This window comes from Taudactylus pleione, unplaced genomic scaffold, assembly GCF_031769625.1.
Source record: "Taudactylus pleione unplaced genomic scaffold, aTauple2 ptg000181l, whole genome shotgun sequence".
Taxonomy (NCBI): Eukaryota; Metazoa; Chordata; class Amphibia; order Anura; family Myobatrachidae; genus Taudactylus; species Taudactylus pleione.
This window is the reverse complement of record NW_028284583.1, coordinates 10841325-10866126: the sequence shown is the minus strand read 5'-3', so window position 1 is coordinate 10866126 and position 24802 is coordinate 10841325. Positions and strand designations below refer to the sequence as shown.

General features: G+C 41.2%; 1 protein-coding gene across 1 annotated transcript in view; it reads left to right on the top strand.

Annotated features, from left to right (window-relative positions):
- EGFR (epidermal growth factor receptor) overlaps window positions 1-24802 on the top strand; it is a 231328-nt gene that overhangs the window by 140400 nt on the left and 66126 nt on the right. Inside the window, exons 2-7 of the mRNA XM_088476057.1 lie at window positions 15026-15177; window positions 16356-16542; window positions 20394-20519; window positions 22495-22560; window positions 23981-24099; window positions 24204-24345. Of these exons, the coding sequence (XP_088332183.1) occupies window positions 15026-15177; window positions 16356-16542; window positions 20394-20519; window positions 22495-22560; window positions 23981-24099; window positions 24204-24345 (792 nt within the window). The remainder of the gene's footprint in view (window positions 1-15025; window positions 15178-16355; window positions 16543-20393; window positions 20520-22494; window positions 22561-23980; window positions 24100-24203; window positions 24346-24802) is intronic.

The following is a 24802-nucleotide window of genomic DNA, read 5'->3' as shown; positions in this document are numbered from 1 at the left end:
TTAATTGTAATATAAGTTATAACATGCACATTGTATTTTATATAACTCCTAAGCAATATTAAGTACTATTGGCTATTGCCTTTTGTATTTTAGCAGTTTATTTTTTTATATTTACCAGTATTTTCTGCAATTAAATTACTTTTATTAAAAAAAAAACAGGTTTGTTGATTTTTTAGCTGAATAAACATTATGAAAATATGTAATTCAGTATGTTACTGAAGTATGTGTCTTAAAAGTTTTCCTTAGACTGAGCCCCAATTTAACACTTAGTTTACACCAGAAAAATTCCTGGATCACGTTTCTATTGGAGTCTATTATGCGGCGTAATATGTCTTATTATCTTCTGTGTTTGAGCTTGCGAGTCACATTTCTCCTATAGGGAATGAAATGTCTGTTTTTTCAGGTGGTCAGACTCCTATGCATCCATTCCTTGCTGCCATAACTAATAAATGGAGAAAAGGAAACCAAACCGTTGTACTGTTAAAAAATAGTATTTTTTTTTTTTTTATCATTTCTTACTCTGTGCATTTGCTTCAGCAAAATATGTTATTTGATCCTTGTAACCAGATATGCAAAGTGCAAGGTACTGATGACATTTGAGAACAACGCAAATTAATAGAAATAGGAAACTTTTAGCATCAAGCTCAACTGCTAATTCTCTAACCCACAGGTTCTCAAACTCGGTCCTCAGGATGCCAAACAGTGCATGTTTTCCATGTCTCCTCACAGAATCAAAAGTGAAATAATTAGCTCCATCTGTGGATCTTTTAAAATGTGTCAGTGAGTAATGACTACACCTGTGCACCAGCTCGGTGACCTGGAAAACGTGACCTGTGTGGGGTCCTGAGGACAGAGTTTGAGAGCCACTGCTCTAACCCATACTTGCCTACTTTTGAAAAAGCATTTTAGGGAGATTGTGAAAGTAACACCTATGAGCTTGGTGGTAAAGTGGACGTGTACTGCTACATCTGCTGAGAGGTGTGTCATAAAATTGACTTACATATGTAAACGAGACCAAAAGCAGTTAGTAAGATCTATTTTTTTATGAAAACACACTGATATATTACAGAAAATACATGCAGCCATAGGGATCATTGTGCCTTATAACCAATGCAGGGAAATGATACTAATGATCCCATTCAAATGTAACTATGGGGTCTATTTACTAAGCTGTGTTAGGAGACAGAGTGAAAAGTAATAAGGTGCCAGCCAATCAGCTCCCAACTATCATTTTTCAAACACAGACTGTGAGATGGCAGTTGGGAGCTGATTGGCTGGCACCTTATCACTTTTCACTCTGTCTCCTAACACTATTTAGTAAATAGACCCCCAAGTCTGTTTATTTTATATATAACATATTCATAATGGGGGATAATGGAAAACCAAGCTAGGCTCTAGGGAAGAGATTGCTACTGTTTCAGGGAGTATCCCTGACAATCAGGGAGACTTGGCAAGTATGCTCTTACCACCACATTGGCTAGAATCAATAGTGGTTCCAGCAGGGACCCCACTGTGTCCTATATACGTGGGTTTAGAGCTGATGAGTTTTCACCCACTCTGCCACCACAGTAGCACCAGCTGTACACCCCTGTGAGATTTCAGGACTAAAAAGTTTCCAATGCAAAGCGGCTGGCTGGCAAATATTAGCCTGGGTGGCAAGTACAAGGCGCTGGCCCAAGAGCAAGCAGTTCATCCTTAAAAGGTACAAGGTATAAAGTACTTCATCAGGTGGGTGCAGACCAGTGGCGTAACTAGGGTATTTGGAGCCCAGGGCAAATTTGAAAAGGGAGCCCCCACCCCCCCATGTGCGCGTGCGGAAAAAAATGGGCGTGGTCACTTAAAAATGGGGCGTGTCAACATGACACACCCCTTTATTTTTCAAACTGAACATTCCTATCCATATGCACCTTAACCCCAGTAGTACCCCTTATACAGTACCCACAGTATGCAGTTGTGGTCCCTCTCATGCAGGCCCATAGTAGTGCCCCTTATACAGTATCCCCAGTAGTGGTCCCTCTTATACAGCCCCCAATTAGTTCCCCTTACTCAGTACCCCCAGTAGTGGCCCCCCCAAATGCAGTGCCCCACGTAGTGTTCCCCCTTATGCAGTGCCCCCAGTAGCAGTCCCCACAATGCAGTGCGCCCAGTAGCGGTATCCCCTTATGCAGTGCCCTTTTATATAGTGCGGTGCCCCCAGCAGTAGTCCCCCCATGCAGTTTTCCCAGTAGTGGTCCCCTTATGCAGGCACCCTGTAGTGATCCCCCCTATCTAGTGCCCCCTGTAGTGGTCCCTGCAGTGCCCCTAGCAGTTAGCCCCTTATATAGTGCCCCCAGCAGTAGTGTCCCCCCCTCCCATGCAGTGCCCCCAGTAGTGGTCCCCCTGATGCAGGCTCCCAGTAGTGACCCCCCCCTATCCAGTGGTCCCTGTAGTGGCCCTTCCTATTATTGCCCCCAGTAGTGGTCCCCCGAGTGCAGTGCCTCTAGTAATACTAGGCCCCTTTTAGAATGCCCCCAGTGGTAGTCCCCCCCCCAAGTAGTAGTCCCCAGTAGAGTAGCCCCCCCCCCCAGTAGAGGTCCTCCCAATGGCACCCCCAGTAGATGTCCCCCCCAGTAGTAGCCAACCCCTCCCCCGTTGTGCAGATAGGTTTAAAAATAAATAAATGTATATAAAAATATACTTACCTGATTCCACGCTGCTCCTGTCCGCGATGCCGCTTCCGCCCTCCAGTCCGCCCGGGCTGGCGCGCTCAGCATTATGGGACTGACGTCATGACGTCAGTCCCATTACCCACTGCAGGAGCCGGACGAAAGTCCGGCTCTTGCAGTGGGTGCTGCAGCAGTCAATGAGAGTCTATCTGACTCTCATTGGCTGCTGTTTAACACACGCATCGCCGCCAGCGCTGGCGGCGATGCGTGTGTTATGCACAGCCTGAGCCCGCCTCCTGGCGCTATTGGGCAAGCGCTCAGGGGGTGGGAACGGGCTCAGGCGTGCAGCACAGGACCGGCGCTGGAAGCCTAGCGCCGGTCCTGTGCAAATGTGTAGCGCTGACCGCACTCATTGTGGTCGGCGCTACACTGGCTATCTAGGGCGGGCGGGCCGGTACCGTGGCCGGCGGCGCCCCCCCGCGCCGCCGGTCCAACGGCGCCCAGGGCACGAACCCCGCTCGCCCTGCCCTAGTTACGCCACTGGTGCAGACTACCTGAAAACTGCCCAACTACCTGTGGTTCCACCCTCGCCCCATCTCGCCCATAAGAGTAATAGGCTGGTACTCTGATGATGATAAATAAGAGCACACCAAGCGTACCAACTGCAAAGATGCCTCTGCAACCAGGCATATATAACTTTTTTTTCCATGTACACAATAAAGTAGCACATATGGGTGATTTGCGTTTTATCCCAGCATCAGGCCCTTAAAAGCATTTTTGTTTTTCTTTTTAATTCATTCTCTTTACACAGCATAAGAAATATATATCCAAATAGTTTGATAAAAAAAAGAAATCAAACAGGAGTTTTAATTGTAAGCTATGCAGAGCTCCATTGACTTCCCAGTACACAGGTTCTCTGATGCTCCTTTGTGCTTAGCACCTGAATGCAGAATCACTGTATGTGGTCTCCCTGGCATGGAGTCCTCTCTAGTGATTACATGGGCATGGGCCTCCTCTGCAGACCAGAGACATGCAGTCAAGGTAGGCAGGGGAGGCAGAGACTCCCCTGTCATACTCCTGAGATTTGATATAAAAATGATTAGAATTATACAAAGAATATATTTATAACTTATAAACAAAAATGATTAGAATTATACAAAGAAGATATTTATAACTTATAAACATCTTCTTTGTTTATTGTAATAGTTTTTATAGTTAACACTCACCAGCTTTGTGGAGCTCCCTGGGACTGCAGGGAGATGAGAGATGAGGCAGCAACAGCTTAGCCTTGCTTCTGTATAGTCAGACGCTGCTTGCAGGTCTGGGGGAAGGGCTACACCATGGGCAGTAAGCTGCACAGAAAGAGCTAATAGAGGCATGCCTCTGAGTATGGGTGGGGCATGCCTTGAGATCTGATGGACACCTTGGATGTGTTATGTGACCAGGAAGTGTAGTGCAGTGTTTAGAGATCGGAATTCAGTCAGCAGCAGCAAGAGAAGACACAGTGATGCAAGTAGGAGAATCAATGGACACTGAAGCTTAGTGTAGTGAGAGGAGAGTTACAGTGAGTAGGGGTTGAGACTGGCTCCCAGCACTCAGACCCATCTCCGTGTGTGCCTCCCCAGCCATTGACCTCACCACACGTCACTGCTGCAGACACGCCATTTTCATATGTAGTGCTGCTACACTGTAGCTATACTACGTCACACTTAGAACTCAACCTCCTTATTTACCATTGGTTGCAGCTCAACTAAAAATCTATTTCAGTAATGCCGTAGCTGCGTCGCTGACCAATAAGGCAGACAGGTTAGATGTCAACCTAAATCACTCAACATAGGGCCCCCCGTCCCAGCCTGCCCCTACCAATACATAGTTGACTGCTATCACAGAATGTCAAGTAGGCACCTGAATTAGAGGAGGATATCCTGGGTTCATAAGAAAAAAGACAAATGTTCCAAAGAGTACTTACTTACCTTAAGGTGCATCGGTGTATGAAGCAAATTACATCATCAAGCCATGCCCAATGCAGCAAGGATAATGCAGCTGGGGTGTGATGACCATCATCTTTATGACCCTGTGCTTTACGGTCCCATTTACTATCTATGGCTGGTAACAGAGAATTTCTATTGCCGCTTATAGCATTGCCGCTATTAAACCTTTCTATTTCCACTTTTATAAACTTTTTAAACTTTTTTAAACCGTATTGACTTAAAAAAATGTAGTCAGGCAGCTGAGTGATATCCAGCTCCCTGGAGGCTGGCAAATGGTAAAAGTCACTTAACACTTCGCTAACCAGTCCTGGAAGCCTTTAGGAACTGTGCTGATGATGTTACAGATACATTTAAATATGCAATGAGCTGGTATTAAGTTTAGTGTGCATTTAATGCTGTTATTTGCCAATATTTAGACTGTATAGCCTTTCTGACTTCAATAGTAAATAAATGCATTAAATGCCCTGGATGTTTCAATAATAGCTGTACATAACTACTAACTGGTGGGATTGAAAGCTTTGAAATTATAGCATGCCTAATAATAGTGTACCTGTTCACATATTACTTCAGTTATATTAAAGATCTTCTGTAATAAGAACCAGCAGCTCCCTGCCGCAAATAAAGAGATAGAAAACGATGAGTAAATGTTCACGCTGAAACTACACCTACTCATTGTTTTTACTTTTTGTCTTATTGGTTTTACAACTGTGGAAATTGAAGTCTTTCTCCAGCTCACCCAAGAAAATTACTAGAAAATCCTTCTACATAGTAATTTTAATGTCAGTCCAAAAAAGTAGTGGGTGGATAGAAAACAATTCCAGTGAAACCATCTTATAGCAAGCTGGGAAAACAACTGCGAGCTCGTCAACCACAATGTCACCACCAGCTTTTTTGTAGACATGGGGAAATTTTCATTTGCAAGTGAAAGTACAGAAACCAAGACCTGGTAACAATTTCAGTCATAAAGACCTGACCTCGTACAAGCTCTGCTATCTTATCTCCTGCTGTTTGCAAAACCAAAAGTACATTCAGTAACTAATCAGAAGACAGTTGGCACCAGAGCCCCAGGAGATCACCAAGTTTGCACATGATAGTTTGGAAGGTTCTGTAGTTAAAGTGCACTTATTGCCAACTTGTAATGGAATACGTTTTCACACGATTTAGGGCTTCTGTCTAATTAGCAAAGTCCCCTTACTGCTGATGACTATCACGAGCAGTGGCCTTCTTTGGGGACCTCTTGCTGTGCTTCTCCATGTTAAGCATTGGTGAAGTCTATTTATCATGGCTATATTTGTACGGCTGCTATCCTAATACCATTGCAGGATTACTAAAATAAAACTTTGTTTCTGAGGGCGGTTATTTTTATGGAATCTGGAATTGGGAGCCCGAGGCCAGGCTTCCAGTTCCAGGATACATTCGGAAGCTGTGTAACCAGCTCAGTCAGGGTGGGATATCATGCATCGCATTTTTAATGCCATACTTCTCGCCCCTTATCGCATATTTACATTTATTAATGCTGTATGCATGACTAATTGTTGTATGCAAGGGATAGCTCTTCCAATTTGAACTGTCCCTTGGGGAGAGAGGACTTCTGGGTTTATGACCCGGGTGTCATATTGCACATGCGCGGACACAGGCCAGCTCAAGCCATGGGGGAACTGAGAGGGATCTTTCTGCTTCCTCTCAGGGAAATTCTATGGTAAGAAGCCCATAGGCTTCTATATCAATGCCATTTATAGATGGCATTGCCTATCAGGCACAAGTAAGTTTTGTTTCCAGAGCTTGGCATGTAGCCTATCACCTAACTAACTTGCTAGGAACAAGGAATGTAACCGGTTCCTAATAAATTGATAGGCCTCTATCTTCCTAGTCATCACTATCAGTGTGCACTTACCTCAGTCATTGCAGGTGCAAAAGTTCTACACTCTAAACAGGTGCAATTGTGAATATTTGAAACTCTGCATTGCACTTATTTCTGACACCTAGCCTCACAGGATTTTGCCTAAGGTCAAATTCAACACTGTTATGCCTCTTGAGGCGCAAGTTGAACTGTGTACAAAATGGCTACAACTCCTTATAGCAGCATTTGCATGTGTTCATTTTTTGAACATTAGTGAGTAACCACGTAAGATATGCTCTACAAATGGGAATACGTTCCACTCTGAATCAGCTCCTTAGAGTTGTTGTTGTTGTTGTTTGCCCACATAACTTATAACGGGCTGTTATATTTAGTAATGCACTTAAGTGTCTCTTCACGGTGCACCAATAATGAGTAATCTGGCCTGGTTCTGCAAGCTAAACTTTCCCATTTCGGTGAGCAGCCTCCACATGTGTACTCTGATCATGTTGAGGTTCCAGTAGCAGCCGCCACTCTGATCAGGGCCGTAGCTAGGGTAGTGCGGCTGGTGCCAAAAAGTCTAGTTACGGCTTTGACTCTGATAATACTTTTCCAAACATAGTTGGTTTTGGAAGCGTTGTGTAATTCTTGTACTTCTGTGGAGGCGACTATGTGAGATGTTAGAGACCTAGATCCCCCTGGGGGCCACTATCCATACCTGTATCCTTCATCGCCATGCCACTGATATCACCCTATTTGGCATGGGAGAATACCACCATTAGATAAAGACTTTTTTTTATCAAAAAGACCATATAAATCAATTTTAATTGATAACTATAGTATTAATGAAATGTAATCCTGGTTCATATATGTACATTACAGGGGCAGAACTATGGTAGACAATGGAGGCGCCTGCCGCCGGGCTCCAGCTCTGAAGGGGCACCTCCTCCATTGTCCACAACATATTCACCCCACTTAGGGCTGTAACTATGTACCCGGAGTGTACCATCACGGCCACCCAATACATGGCACCTCTTCCCGGCACCTGAGAAGTCACCGTACACTAGTGGAGAGCTCCATGTCAGACCATCAGCTGCTGCCTTCGTCTATCTACAGTATAGCCTGTCTGTATGTGAATTGCTACATTACAGTGTCGGCGGCTGTGACGGGGGGGCACCAAATTATAACTTGCCTCCGGGCGTCTGGGATGAACTTAAGCCACTGGGAGGTACAGTATAATTGGTGCACGTCATGTCATAAAGAATAATATTAATCTGGTTACATAAATGTTTAGTGTTTTGAATATTTTTAAGCAGTTTTTACTCTTTCTCTTCAGTTTTTATTTCTTCCTTAAGAAATGTTGAGGTTTTGGCTTTCAGTTGTCAGGATGCCATCAGCTATTTTGCACAGCAGTCATACTCAGACCACATCTTACTCAGCACATTTTGGTGCTTGTTCCTAACCCCCAGAAATGTAACGTCTAATTGCAAACAGGGTGAACGATGAATTTATTTAAGAAAGAAGTTGACAAGGTAAAAACATTTGTATTAAAAAAAAAAAAAAAAAGTACTATTTTAATACTCTATCTTACAGTGGCAGTCCTTTCTTGGACTCCTATAGTTTACACACTTTACTAGCCTATAAAAATTGCCACCTTGAATCCTTAATCCAAAATAGTATGAGGTTAGTGTTTGTGGTGTGTGCAGCTTTAAATAGTAACACGGGCTTTATATTAGTGTTGTTCCAAGATGTCTATAGTGTTCTGTGCACAAGCCCATGTTTTTTCAATTGGTTTTTATGCATTCATATTCTAGTGAGATGTCCCTATATATCATTTGCATGTGGTGGCAAGGAAAGGGTTACTGTGAGGATTGCATTTGAAAACAACACAACATAGCTCTTCCACTTTGCCCCATGGACCAACATGTACATTTGTACTATCTCCTCAGTTCTGTTTACCAATAAATATTTGCTCTTTGTGGAACGTTAACAAATGTTAATGATTAACAAGAGAATAGCAGGTACCAAAATTGTGAGCTGACCCTCAATGAAGACAACAGAGAATGTGCGTCTGAGATGGGTGATCCAGAAGGTAGAGGCAGGGTCATGCTGATAGGCTCGTCTGCCAGGCCTGGTAATGGCTTTATAATGTTTGCCCGTGGAAATTAAGTGTTAAAATTGAGCACACCTGTATCATAAATGTGCAATGTAATGTAAAGTAGGCCTTTCAGCACTAAATGGGCTAGCCCACACATGACTAGGTAGTGATGCAAGTGAGTACGTAGAGTTAGGGAGGTGCAAGGATGCTGTGTGTTTGAGGAAATGAGTCACAGATAACAATTATAAACACGTAAATGCATCATCACTGCTGACGCTCAACTGAAGTTTGAAGTAGGGGAAAATTTGTATATTTATGATGATATCACTGTGTAGACAAAAATGCATATTATTAATTATGGCTGTAGTTGGCAGTAGTGGTGCTATGTGTTTAATCAAGGAGCATAAGATAAAGCAAGTACACAGAGGGATTGGCTGCTTTAGACAACACCTTCTTTAACTAAACCCTGCCTACTACAGCTTGGTACACATAGGGTAAAGTTTGTTTAATATTGGACATTTAATTTAAAGATAGCCAGACATACAGCAAACTGGATGGCCAATTGTAGGTAATTTTCTATCAAATTGGTCCCAAATGGCTGATTTGATTGGCCCAAAAGTCTGGCTTATCCAATCAACATCTGATTGGGACCTTTAGATGTTAGTGGGAAATGTAGTAGATCCCAGTGAGTGGTAGGCTGCGCTAATTGGGCTTTAATCACACATATGGGACCAAATTGGTCACACACCTGATCACTCAACACTCAGGCCAAGTATCCTGGGAATCCGAATGTCTGGGAATCCGAATCAGTGGAACTAATTTCATGTAAATCAAATAAAAGGCAGGTGATGGTGTTACTGATGCTCTTGACATAATGGTAAACTCACAGTAGAGGAACAGCAACAAGAATGCTGATGGAGTCAATGTAAAGGAGAGCAGAGATGGACTTTTTCAATGCTTCTGGAACCTCACCACATCACCCCAGGACAATGGAACATCTAGTTGTAGATTAATATGTCAAATTCAACCTAATACTACATATTAAATTTTAGGTGGGAAGGGTCCACTTTAATGGATGAATTTCTGTCACTAGAGAGAAATGATTGAAGCAATGGGCTCTTCATGTGCTATTCTATATGGAAACATTGAATATGGGGAGCAAAGGACAGCGAGCGCACGTTGTGGGGTTTATCATGCTGTCAGTAGAGATAACAGGTCGGTAGCTTCCATTGGCTGGTGAGGATATTATTAGCACTGTTTTTGAAAGATGGAGTTTGAGATAGCGAGAGTACAATGACATGAGGCTTCTTCATAGGGCTACCTCTCATCGCCCTGGCACCTTTCTTTTCTATCTCTCTTCTATAATTACCTGCTAGGCCACAATTGATTATTGTCTTATTCTAATGTTAATTAACAACCATTCCCATTTGGGATAAAATAATATATTGAAATTCAACAAAGACCTTTTTTATTATTCTCAGAATGTTTTCACTCTCATGGCAGTGAACGGGTGGGAAAAAACAGGTCCTTTCCAGCTGTGATTTTCCTTCTTTAGTTGTGCCAGGTCAAGAACGGAGTCTCTATATACACACATTCAACTGTAAACTTCCTGTGTAGTCCAAGCAGCTGTGCAATACACGCATTGCTGCTGGGGAACACAAGCTTAATAGCATGAACACTGCAAATACTTTGCTAAATGCCCTCTATGTGATATGCTCTGCATGTAATGGAGATATTCTTTGTGGTAGGTCATTACTAGTAGTGACGATCATATTGCGTAGGGCTGTTTCTTTTAGGAATGGACAAATCACACACTCGTAACCATAGACAGAAGTACAGATGTTGGGCATGACTTTGTTTTCATACCAACTACCCATATTTGAAAGAATGTAAAAGTACATTGATGTTATTATTTACTTTTAATCACTTCAGGTTAAGAATCATTTCTCGGTGTCTGGGGCAGTTTGTAGGATGAGCATGCTAACCTATTTATATATAACATCCTCATACTTGGAGAAAGAGAGGATCTTTCTATAACACACTGTGGTTCTTTCAATCTTAAAACGAACCTTATCATTTATACTGTTACGCTTAGGAATGATATTATAGTTACTGTTCTGTCCCTCACTATGTGTCTGACAAATTTGGAGCAGACAGCATAACCAATACTCTATCTTCCAATAATCCAGTCAGATGTGATCTGAAGAACGGAATTTATTATTTAATAGAGGAACTTGTATGAATGTACACAGATACGTGTGTATGAACGAGTTGCGCGGTAAAACTGTAAATGTAAACAATAAAAGGCAATTACAATATGTACATGGAAATGCAAGGCAAACATATACAGTACATGGAATATGCAAACAGCATGAAATATACAGTATGCAAAGTATAGGCTGCAGTGTGACATAGTACAGCTCCTTTAGCCCAGAATGCATTGCTAGACTGCTAAGGCATGTTAGGAGGGACAAAATAGATCCGATTTAAACTGCTACTGTCCTGACCACTAGGTGGGGCTGCTAATATGAATTAATGTAACATAACAAACCCTATGCTGAATGCATGACAGTTACATTCAGGGCTGTGCTATGGAATAAAGATGAGGTTTAAATTAGCCTCCTGAATATCAACTAAAGCTGGCCACACACTAGACCAACTTACATACAACCAGCCAACTTGTTGATTGGTTGGAATGAAAATCTGTTAAGGAATGGGAGTAAATGATGATCAGCAATTTGCTCCTAAATGCCAGAAAACAGATGAAAATGGTCGTCAGACATGTTTGCTAAATGTTTGATCTAAACAATTTGTTCAAACAACAGTTTTTGTTCATTTTCCTGCGTTTGGGAGCAAATTGCTGATTGTCATTTGCTTTCATTCCTTACCAGATTTTCATTCCAACCAATCAACAAGTTGGCTGGTTGGATGTAAGTTGGTCTAGTGTGTGGCCAGCTTTAGGCTTTAATTAGTCATAAGCTAACTGATATTTGGCCGATATAATATAAACATTGTGAGTACTGCATCAGAGTACAGAATGCTAGAAGCAAGGCTTGATAGTAAATATTACAGTGTAGTGGAAAACGCTTCACATGCTAATACCCAAGTACATGGTTTCTCAAATTGGTTGTCAAGCTTCACCTAGAGCTTGTTGGTATCCGCTGGCAAGATCGTTTCTCAAAGTGGCTTAAGTATAGTACACCATGCAATGATCATATACAATACAAGTGGGCGGACCAAGGGAAGCCGATGCCGCGATTTGCTCTGAATCGTGTCATCGCGACCCCGCCTCCTGCTGCACAGTGCTGGTAATCTCTGCATTGTATAGCAGGGGCGCGATGACGTGATCGTGCAGTCATGCCCTCCCCCGGTCCGCCCCCAAACATGCGTATATTGTGATAGTGCTTGTGCACAGCATGGGTCCCTGGAGAATATTAGCTAACATATAACATAGAGTGGAAAGGTGGCAGGTGTATAGAATAAAAAAGTTTACATGACCCATGACCTTCTTGACTATTGACTTTTATTAATTCTGCATATATACAGTACATATAAACACACACACACCATAAAATAGTAGCAGTCCCTGAAGAGTCCAGCAATCACCCTGATTTCATCTTACCCCCATTATGTAGCTGTTATATATAATAAAAACAGAGATAGATATATTCAAATTGGATCATTAGTACAATTTCCCTGCATTGGTTATAAGGCACAGTGATCCCTATGGCTACATGCATTTTCTAAAAAGTATCAGTGTGTTTCCATCAACAAATGGATCTTACTAACTGCTTTTGGGCTCATTTACATTTGTATATAAGTCAATTATAAGGCACGTCTCTCAGATGTAGTAGTACACGCCCACTTTACCGCCGCGCTCTAGGTGCTGCTTTCACAATCTCCCTGAATTGCTTTTTCTTTTTTTTATAAATTTCTATTTATTTGTGGAAGCAAAAGCACCATATACATAATTTGTCGCATCTGCATTACCAAATATTTTCGTACCAATTATCGTACAGAAAAATATTCAATATAATAAACTTTTCTGGCACATCATATAACCAAAAATAAAATTGTTATAAACATATACATTTCAAAATCTGATCAAAATTATGAACACTTATTCAACAATAGAATACAGATCAGAATAAAAAAAAAATCTAGAAATTTGAAATGCTTTTTCAAAAGTAGGCAAGTATGACACATACACATATATGTATTTATTTATTCTGTCTATGTATAAAGTATATACAGACATAAAGATCCATGTATGTATGTAATGTATGCATGTACTGTATGTGTATCTTATGCTTTGCCACTTACATAAACTATTATCAACAAGTGCTCAGTATCTCGCACAATGATCTTGGGTTACAGCTCACTCTGCAGGCAATCTTCACCGTTAGAGATCTCTAGTATTAATAATGCATTGGCTATTGTCATGCCTCTAATCCAATTATTGTTTCACTCTGTTCAACACTTAAAGATCGCTCTCTGTCAAGTCAGAATGATGATTAGTAGAGGAAGAGCTCTCTGTCTAAATAATTTAATGCTCTACACCCAGTGGCCTCTAGTCATTTGGACCTGGTGCAAGTTTTGCTTTGCACACAGAAGACCACATACTGTATATACGTACATCAACAGTACAAGAGAGGATTTCCTTCTTAATATTTACATTCTAGAAATACTTCTTAAACGATCTCATTAAATAATATATTAAAATAACTTATTTGCACGTGATGCCACTGCAACATATTTAGTTGGATGTTACGTATTGTACCATATTTTTCTTATTCAAATACTGTACATTTAAAAATATTTTTTATTATTCAGATACATTTAAAAATGTCTGTTGAACAAATTCAATATTCAATTCCCACTCACTCCCTGCTGTAAATAAAACATTTGTAAAGTAGCTTGGTGCTTATTTTCCCCACTGGGCATTGCTGTATCTATAATAAGTCCAGAGGGGTCCACACCACCTATGTTTAAAACTTACCTCTCAGGGGTCCCATGTTGGTGCAGCAGCACAAATCACCGGAAAAGTGGTGCGAGTGACATTTTTTCAGAGGTTTGTGTATGCACAGTAGAGAAGATTCCGGGACCATGATGTGGGCGCAATGTTACCGGAGACCTTTTAGGAGTAATTCCACTCATAACGTACAATGTTTTGAGTGACATTATTAAAATGAATTCTGTATTTTACTTGTGATGCACTGTATGTATAATAACCCTCCAGCAGTCCTATGGTGCTCTGCTATGTACAATTTCTGCTTGCCTGGCAGTAACGAGCAGAGTTGTTGTCTAGTGCAAGTATTTTTCGGTGTACTGGGAGTACACTGGGAGGGGCATCAACTGTAGCTATACTTGTTTCAATCAAATTAATGGCTACTACTATTTCGCAGACCTGGTGGATCAAGCAAACTGTCCCTTAGACATAAAGTTTTAGTGGTAAATGTACTAAGCCTAGGTGAGAGATAAAGTACCAACCAATCAGTTCCTAAGTGTCATTTTTCAAACACAGCCTGTAAGTGACAGTTAGGAGCTGATTGGTTGGCGTATATACTAAGAGACGTGGTACTGAACATAAAGAAGTGGTATGGGGACAGCATCATTCAGTTACCAAACTCTGGGGGAGATGTACGAAGTCTTGGAGAGAGATAAAGTGGAGAGAGATAAAGTGCCAACCAATCAGCTCCTAACTGTTACTTTACAGGCTGTTTTTGAAAAATGACAGGTGCTGATTGGTTTGTACTTTATCTCCATCCACTTTGTCTTTCTCCAAGGCTTAGTACATATACCCCTCTATCCCTGGAAATAAGGAACAGGGACAGTATAGAGCTGTTCATGTCAACTGTGTAATTGCATTTGTGTCATTGTTGAGAAAAAATATTGTTTTTAGTTTTTTTTAGTCAGGTCAAATCTGATAAATGAAAAGGAGAAATACTGTTTTACTTCCATGACAAATATGGTGCACAGAATAATTATAGAAAAGTCAAACAATGGAATGAAATGATTCCATAAGTTAAATCTCAGTTACAATAAAAACCCCATTACATTTCCAAATTCAGTTTAAAGCAAATATGACTCCATGCAACTTAAATTGGATGGGCCGGCAGTTACAGCAAATTAGTACGCATGCAATGTTTGTTGTTGTGGGTTTCTTTGCTTTTTTATTTATTTATTTTTTCATTTCAATTTTACATTTCCCTTTACCAAACAAGAGAATATTATATTTGAGTTACAAGTCTAGTATGTTTTAAGGTTGAACCAGCTCAAACTTATCACAAAGAGGATATTTTATGATGGAGAACTGTTAATGCCATTTACCAAATAAATGCATTTAAATTGGAAATCTAAATATTAATATAAATTAAGATGTTAGGAATGTCAAATTCACTATATAACTATTGTATAGACTATAAGTATATAAAATCTCATTATTCTCTTACAGTATGTCTTGGCACTGAGAACAAGTTCACCCAGCTAGTGACAGCGGAAGAACACTACAACAGTATGAAGAGAATGTACAATGGCTGCGAGATTGTACTTGGAAATCTGGAAATCACCCACCTGCAGGGGGATAATGACACTTCTTTCCTGAAGGTACAGTATATACATAGCATCTGTATAATTTAGCATCTAAGGATTAGGCTCAACATTATGACTGCATATTACATACAGGAATGCAGATAAGCGGGGAGAATGGCTGTGTGGTCCAATAGCTTACTATTGGCATACCTGGTTGCACCATTTTAATTCTAGATATGCAAAACTTCTTTCTTTCACCATAATCATATCTTTTAACACAAGGTGAATGCTTAAAATACACTATGATGGTTGCATAGAAACATGCTTTCTGGTTGTGCACCTGATAAGTGATAGTAAACAATTTGATATATTTCTCCTATAATAATCAAGGAATATAAATCAATAATCAAGGAATATTAATTATTTGTTTATCATGGATTTCATGATCTCATTTGTCGTATACTGCATGTTTGGATGAGAGTGTGTGTATTTGTAATACAAACACAATAGTAATTGTAATAATAGAGAACTGATCATTTGTTACAGCACAAAAAGCACATAGCGCAAAAAGCACGGCTACATTATCCACACTGCCTAGTTCATATAGTCATATTACAATGAGCACCCTGATGTTGGCACACCCCCTTTGGGAGATGGTCATTAGAGTCTCAGTGCTTCTGATCCTGCAGTGGTAGGAATAACTACCATCTACTTAATTGTAGAGATATGCAGTTCAATTTTCCTGAAAAACAAAAACACCCGAACTTAGAGGTTCCAAGTTGAATACACAGTTCAGAATCTCTTAGGGGTTCCGAGGAGAGCCAAGTCCCAGCTCGGATCTGCTGTAAGTTCAGAACTCTGATTTAAAAACCGAACTTAGGTTTTGGATTGCATGTGTAAACAGTTTCAAATTACATGATTTTTGCTGTTTTTAACGATTTTTTAATGATTTTAAAGGAATCCAAAGTCAAACCAAAATCAAATCCAAACCAAAACACTTGAGGGTGTTTTTGCCAAAACCAAAACCAAAATATGTATGATGATGAATTAGAACCAAAACCAAAACACGGGGTCCACACACATCTCTTCTAAATTGGAAGACAATAAAAATATAACTCATTCAGTATATACTTTGTAATTATTTACTGTGATAAACCAGTCATTTCAGTGTGTCTATCAATTATTTACTGTGTATTGTAATAAATAATTATGCATAATTACCAATAAATAAACTAATATTTGTTTCATTCCAGGACATTCGAGAAGTGGGAGGTTACGTTATCATCGGTTTTAATTCAGTTAAATCCATCCCCCTGGTAAACCTTCAGATTATCCGAGGGAACACTCTGTATAGAAATTCTGCACTGTCCATTTTGCATAATTTTGATCAAGAAGATGAAAAGCAAGGTCTGCAGGAGCTACCTTTGAGGAAATTAAAAGGTATATGAAATAAGAGTAAAATGCCCATGCAAATAACCAGGTGTTTTATACAGGAAACAGAATTCTGTACTAATTTGTAATATTCTTATTACTGTACTTAAGAGTAAGTAACCTGTTAATTTTAATACATGCACATTAATAATATATGCTATTTACTGATTATTTATCTCTATATCTCTCTATCATGTGGATAATTTTATCACCTACAGTTACAGGTTGATAGATTTAGATTTATAGTAATTTCCACACACACACTTGCTATATTTTTTAATGATTTTACTGATTTCTTCCTGTTTCCAGATCTACCTATAGGAATTACAAATTATATTTAAAGAAAACTTTTTAATACTGAGAATACTTGTATAATGACAACCATAATACATTTAAGGTAGCTCATATAGGCGCCTGTTTTGGGGGGATACCTGTAAATGTTAAGTATTCCCCGAATGTATCTACTGGGGACCGCAGCAATTTTCGACTGAAAAAGCAGCCCCCATAGGTTTCTATAGGGTCTGCTTTATTGCAGAATTTACCAAGCTCTGGAAGGGTTTGGTATAAAAGAGCTACAGTAAAAAGATAGTCAATGTCAGATAGACCCCTAAATGGTAGACAGAGACAAAAGGTCGACACTCAAAAGGTCGACATGGCTGAAGATAGACAGGTACAAAAGGTCCATAGGGTCAAAAGGTTGATATTGAAATGGTCGACACAAAAATGATTGACAACTGTTTTATTTCTAACCCTAATCTTCGCCTGAACCCTAACCCTCTTTTTTGTGCCTAACCCTAACCCTACCTCGGTCAGGGTAAGTGCCTAAACCTAACTGTCCCTCCTAGTGCCTAACCCTCCTGTAAGTGCATAACCTAACCATCTCTCCTAGTGCCTAACCGTCGAGGTAAGTGCCTAACCCTAACCGTCTCTCCGAGAGCCTGACCCTCTGGTAAATGCCTATCCCTAAAAAAAAAAAAAAGAACATGTGTTGACCATTTGTTTGTGTTGACCATTTCAATGTCGACCTTTTGAACCTGTGGACCGTGTGTACCTGTCTATCTTCATCCATGTTGACCTTTTGTGTATCTGTTGACCTTTTGTGTATCGACCCAATGTCCCTGTCTACCTATTGCTGTCTTATCACTTGGGGTCTATCTAGAGGTGGTCAACCTTTTTAGTGTAGATTTATTGACTGGAACCCGCTCTAGAATGCATCTGAAGATGGCGTTAGCCATTGTAGGCTATAAACTGTTGACCATAAAAATAACCAAATTCACGTATGTGCGGTAAGCAGACTGCACGTGCGTAATAACGCAGCCCCCAGAAACTGAAAGCATAGTGAGCCCCTGTCCCTGCATGTGTTTTATGATACATGCCAACAGGAACTGAATTTTTTATTGCTGCCAATAGCGGCATTAAGAAATGATTATCGTGTCAAAAACACAATAATTAAGAAATGGGCCCCTAAGGACTATGCCCATTCAAAGCTGCCTTTCACAGGTAGTATACAACTCATTTAGACTCAAGTTTGCTGTACTGTACATATTGTAGGCACTCAGCAAGTAGCATATTGTGACCAGTACAAATTCTCAATCTATAGTGCAATCACTGTCAGTTTAAGCATAATATACTTCATCATAGGGTCAAATGGGATGCAAAACAGGCATTGTTGTGTCAATCACAATCCTTTCTCATGGTCTACACTTTCACTTGCTATAGATCAGGGTCTTCAAACTTGGCCCTCCAGATGCTGTGGAACTACACATCCCAGCATGCACTGCCATAGTTTTAGCATTCTGTTATATCAAAAAGGTGGCAGTGCATGCTGGGATGTGTAGTTCTACAGCAGCTGGAGGGCCAAGTTTGAAGACCCCTGCTATAGATGATCTGAATATTATAATTACTGTACTTTGGGTGTGGAAGTTTTGACCATAAAGTTAGCAAATAGCGCTCATTGGCAAATGACATTGCACTTAACTCTTCAAATAACACCAAGCAGGAATATGGCTCCAGTCTCCAGTTGTACCTTACCTGGGAACAACATACGCTATTAATGCTAATAATTTCCCATAGTTAGTACTAATCAGATCTACTGTACATAGTGTAGTATTGCGCAGCTAAACAGTGTTTGTGTACTTATTGTGTAAATTATACACAGATTAGCCACAAAATTAAACCACTGACAGGTGAAGTGAATAACATTGATTATCTTGTCACAATGGCACCTGTCAAGAGGTGGGATATATTAGGCAAAAAGTGAACACTCAATTCGTGAAACTGATTTGTTGGGAGCAGTGAATATGGGCAAGTGTAAGGATCTGAGCCAAATTCTGATGGCTAGATGACCAGGTCAGAGCATCTCCAAAATGGCAGGTCTTGTGGGGTGTTCCCAGTATGCAGTGGTTAGTACCTATAAAAGTGGTCCAACAAAGAACAAGTGATGAATCTGCACCAGGGTCATGGGTGCCCAAAGTTCATTGATCCACTAGGGAAGCGAAGGCTAGCCCATCTGGTCTGATCCCACAGAAGAGCTAAAGTACCGTAGCACAACTTGCTGAAATAGTTAATGCTGGCTATGATAGAAAGGTGTTAGAACACAGTGCATTGCACCTCATACCCGTAGACCGGTCAGAGTGACCATGCCGGCCAAAAAGCAGGATGTAGTTTATATGCTGGCGGAAATACCGACGCCGGAATCCCGACGCCCGGCAAAATGCCGACGCCAGTATCCTGAAGGAGATCAGGATACCGACATCATCATAGCGGCTAACGGAATCCGGAAAGAAGGATCCGGGTAAGTATCTGCGGGTTAGCCGGGGATGGGGGGTTAGGTTTATGGACCCCGGGGGGAAATTAGGGTTAGGAACTCCCCCCCCGAGGGAGGATTAGGGTTAGGCTACGGGGACGGGGGGGGTTAGGATTAGGCACCACCAGTGGTAGGTTGGTTAGGGTTAGGTACCCCCCCCCCGAGAGGTTTCGGGTGTTGGAAGGGGGGGTTAGGGTTAGGCACCACCGGGGGGAAATTAGCAATAGGCACCCCCCAGGGAGGTTAGCGTTAGGCACCACTAAGGGAGGGTTAGGGGGGGGAGAGGGGAGGCATAGGGTACTTACCAGCCTCCGTCGGGATCTTCAATAGTCGGGCTATTCAGCCCCAACCTGCCAAAAGGGCCTACAATTGAGTAATAGAACAAGGTGGACTCGTCTGATGAATCACATTTCCTTCATCATGTGGATGGCAGGGTGTGTGTGTGCATCATTTACCTGGGGCAGAGATGGCACCAGAATGCACTATGGGAAGGAAGCAAGCCGACAAAGAAAGTGTGATGCTCTGGAGAATGTACTGCTGGGAAAAATCTTGGGTCCTGGCATTCATATGGACATTACTTTGACACATACCACCTACCTAAACATTGTTGGAGAGCAAGTACACCTCCCCTTGGCAACGGTATTCCCTAATGGCAGTGGCCTCTTTCAGTAGGATAATGTGCCCTGCCACACTGTAAACATTGCTCAAGAATGGTTTGAGGAATATGGCAAAGAGTTCAAGGTGTTGACTTGGCCTCCAAATTCCCCAAATCTCAATCCGAGCATCTGTGGGATGTGCTGGAAAAACAAGTCCTCGACATGGAGGCCCCTCCTTGCAACTTACAGAACTTAAAGGATCTGCTACCAACATCTTCGTGCCACAGATACCACAGGACACCTTCAGAGGTCTTGTGGAGTCTATTCCTCAATGGTTCAGAACTGTCTTGGTGGCACGAGGGGGACCTACACAGTATTAGGCAGATGGTTTTAATGTTATGCCTGATTGGTATATGTCTCAAGTATATATCTGAATTCTCTGCATCTTCTTTTCACAGAAATCCTCATTGGCGGAGTTAACATCACACAAAATCCCTATCTTTGCAACTTGGAGACAATCAAGTGGAAAGACATTGTTCACTCAAACAATATCATTAATTTGGAAAAGAAATTTTATCAACGATGTAAGTATCTTGACTATAGAAGTAAACAGGTTTTGTTCCAAATTTTTGAATGTTTCCACTTGGTAATCCGAATCCATGTCCTGAGCCAGATTTATGGTCTAGGGTGCAATAGACTGTCTCTCTCTCTTTTTCTCACTTTTCCTCTCTCTCCCTATCTCACCTATTCACTAACGGTGGGTGATAACCCAGACTTTCTATTAACACTTAGATTAAAAAACAAACAAAAACAATCTGATTTATTCACCGGGGCAGCTGAGCGACAATCACCTAGCTGCGGGTGACATATTTTCCTGGGGGGGCTGCAGCCCCTAGGTAGAATCCGCCATTGGTTACAATGTTATATATTTATAATGTTAATTGACAAAAACAGCCAGGTAACTTAAGGGATTGCTCCTTGATTTCAACTATGGAACATCCTATTTTCCTGCTGTTACAACAAAGCTGAGGAGTAGGCATGTACTGGCATATGATATGAGCAGGGCTATTTTTCAGCAGGAATAAGCAGGAACTCAGTTCCTGAACCTCTCATTAACTATGACGTAATGTCCTGGTCCAAACTGCATTTCACATAAGAAAAGTTTTATTTTAAAGTCCCTTTTGAGTGCCTTAATTTCTCAATACTACAGTATATATATTTATATAAACTATATATAAATTTATATATAATATATATATATAATTGTTTTTTTAAGCTCCTCCCACAGTTCCTGAACGTATTTTTCCAGAAAAATAGCGCTGGATAAGACCATCACCTAGAGGGGGTCTTCATTGCCCAGAGTCAATTCCACATTCTGTATTATTACTGGTTTTTGCAGGTGACTTTTAGTGACATGGAAAACCTGCACCAATTAAGATGCAGAAGAGGAGACAGATTTTTAAAGAAGGAGGTTTTAGGATAGGGGTTAGGGGTTAATTCAAATAAATTGGGAACAACCTAATGGGTTCAAATGATTGATGTCTGATTTGAGATTAAAGTGTATTCACTTTCTATACATTGGCAGATATTGTGAGTGGAACTTATATTGTGTCCGTTCTGACTCCAGGATTTCACTTTGTATTAATGAATTAATAAGCCACATTTATCCTGGTTTACAGTACTTTTTTCTATTAAAAAGTATTCAGAGGCTGTTTTTTTTATTAATTAAATTTTTCTTTATTGATGTCTTTCAGTTTCCAGGACTTGTTATAAGAATTATGCAAATTAAATGATGCTACTTTCCATCTGAGAAAAAGCTTACAATCTATGGGCCTGATTCAGTGTTGTATGCAAACCTGGTGGTTTGCATACAACACTGATTGTGAGAGACCAGCGTATGTTCAGGTCTCCCTCTGCAAGATCGCTCACAGTTTCCCCAAGCTGCAGCCTGATGGACAGGCTGTGGTTGTGTGGGGGCGGGGTATGGGCAAGGTTGGCCTCAGTTCCAGACCCCGTTTTCTGGGAGTGCCAAGGCCAGGATCTGCATCTTCCAATGACTTCCTGGCCTCAGCTACGGAGCTGTGACGGGCAAACTCAGGGTTACTCAGATTGCCAATGGTATCACAGAAGATCTGAAACTGCATCTTAGGACGCAGCACTCGGATCTGCGATGCAGTCAGGATGTGTCTATTTACACCAGATGTCTCCTGCTACATTTGCATATGAGTTGTACGGTATTGCACAGCCGGTCCCTGCAACTGTGCAATTCGTACAACACTGAGTCACACCCAATATTCTTACCACATATTCACTAGGTTTATTTTTTTTTGTTAGAATCCAGTTAACCTACTGTATCAGTATATTTTTGGATTGTGGGAAGAGCACCCATGGGAAACCTCACGTAAACACGGGACTCTTCCTAAATTGTATGGAAAAATCATTCTTCATCTTCTTAGGAAGCAAAATTGTGGGGGTTCACAAATGAGCCCCTTCATGCATATCTCTACTATGTGCCGTCAACACAAAAGTGCACTTAGCAACTGTTCTTTAAAATTGCAGGTCCTAAATGTAACGTGGAATGCAATGAGTCATGCTGGGGTCCGGGTCCAGAGAACTGTCAGATACGTAAGTATATAGTTATAGTGCTTGTCTATATAGTTTTTTCGTTGCTGCCTCATTTGCACCTTCAAACATTATTATGTATCAATGGCCAATTATTTCCATATATTTCTGTTTATTGCTCACTGATGCAGTAAGGGGTGGAACCATAGAGAGCCAAGAAGCAGGAAGAGTGTGAGAAATAGGGGAGTGGGTAGGTGTTACAACTGAGGGATACATTTACTAAAGGTTGATTTTAATCATATCTATTAAAAATCGATCCAAATCAGTCAACAATGATGTGTTTTATGGGCTAAAGCACACATTTACTAACACTTAAAATTAGATATGAAAAAAATCATCTGTTAGTGAAACACATCGATGTTGATCTATTTATAATGATTTTTAATCGATTAAAATTGACCTTTAATAATTTTACCTGAGTCTTAAATGGTTACAGTACATATGCCCGTGCACATTCTACACTATGCAGCTATTTTATACGGAAGAAGATGGTATGTCCTGTCACCTACAGATAGCAGTAGCAGCCATGTGAATAGAAACAAGGGCCCTGATTCAGACCCACTCGCGAGCGGCTGTCCGCTCGCAAGTGGGTCGATGTTCTGCACTGAGCATGCGCACGACGGAGGGAGCTCCATCGTGCGCATGCGCCAGACGCGACGAGCGAAGGAAAGTCCTTCGCTCGTTGTGTCTGATCAAAGGGGGCGTGCTGTCGATGTTGATTGACAGCATGCCCCCTTTGGTGGGTGTGCCGGGGGCGTGCCTCCCTGACGGGGGCGTTCCCATGGGAACGCCTCCCGTCAGAAGCCGGCCCACTGACATCACTAGTGATGTCAGTGGGAGTGATTTTGGCTCTGATAGAGCCAAAATCACTCCGGAGCTTGCGGTTGAAAACCTCAACCGCAGGCTCCGGCTCGCAGTTTCGATGGTCGCGATGGTCAAGACCATTGCGGCCATCAAACTGCACGCTCGTATAGGCTGTGGGTGGTGACCCACAACTATACGAGCGTCCAGGAGGACGCTCCATTTTTATGGAGGGCGGCCCTCATTCAGAGCGTGCGCTCTGCTCAGAGCGTACGGCTCTGAATGAGGGCCAAGATTCATTTAAATTCAGCCCATTAATGTGCTTAGGCCCAGTGACATAACTGAAAACAGAGTTACTTTGTGTCATTAATACTTACTTAATCAATACCCAGTAATACTGCTACCCAGAAGATGTAGCCTCGACTATGTGTACAGTTTAATGTCTCTTTTGTGTCTTTTTGCATGCAGTAAATTTAGATTTATTTTATTATTATTATTACATATGTGTAATAATTGTCTGAAAAAAAAATTCTAAAGCCCCATTTTCTGTCATGAATATAACTTCCTCGCTTGTTTCCTAACTTAACCCTGTATGTAACTCATTTTATCATTGTTCTTTTAGTGTCAAAACTCAACTGTGCCCAGCAGTGTTCTGGCCGGTGCAGGGGCCCAATGCCCAGTGACTGCTGTCACAGTCAGTGTGCTGCAGGCTGCACAGGGCCCAAAGAAAAAGATTGCCTGGTAAGGCCTATAACATTTCATACTTCATCATAATATATACACAGAGACTTCTTTTATACTATATAAATCCATATAATATGATCCATCTTGTTTTTTTTATAAAGGCATGTCGCAAGTTTCGTGATGGGGACACATGTAAGGAAAGCTGCCCTCCATTGCTAGTGTACAACCCAACTACATACATAATGGAAGTAAACATTGAAGGAAAATACAGCTTTGGGGCTGCATGTGTGGCAAGCTGTCCACGTAAGTAAATCTCTTTCAAAATGTTTCCCCATTTTCTTTTAAAACATTTCGTTATGAAATGGACACATTATTGTGCACATGGGCTTTGCTTGTCTGTTGCAGAGCAACTGCAAAAAATAGTTTAGCAATCTTCCTCACAGTGACTGTAAAGGTGCATATCCACTTGCAGATCTTGGAACGACAGTACAATTACAGCATAATCGTACAGTCGTTCCTCATCCCCTGTAGTGCCTACACTGGACGATATGTCGTTCACTGCAGGCACCCTCCCTCATCCCCGAACATGCCCAATCTGTCGTTATCGGCAGAGTGACCGGCATGTTCAGGCGATGATGTCGAAAATGACCAATGGGAGCACGCATCGCTGGTCATTTCCGACATTGTAGTGTATGATTTGTGCATGATTAATGAGCGATTGAACAATAACGATGTCGTTATCGTTCAATCGCTCTGTTTA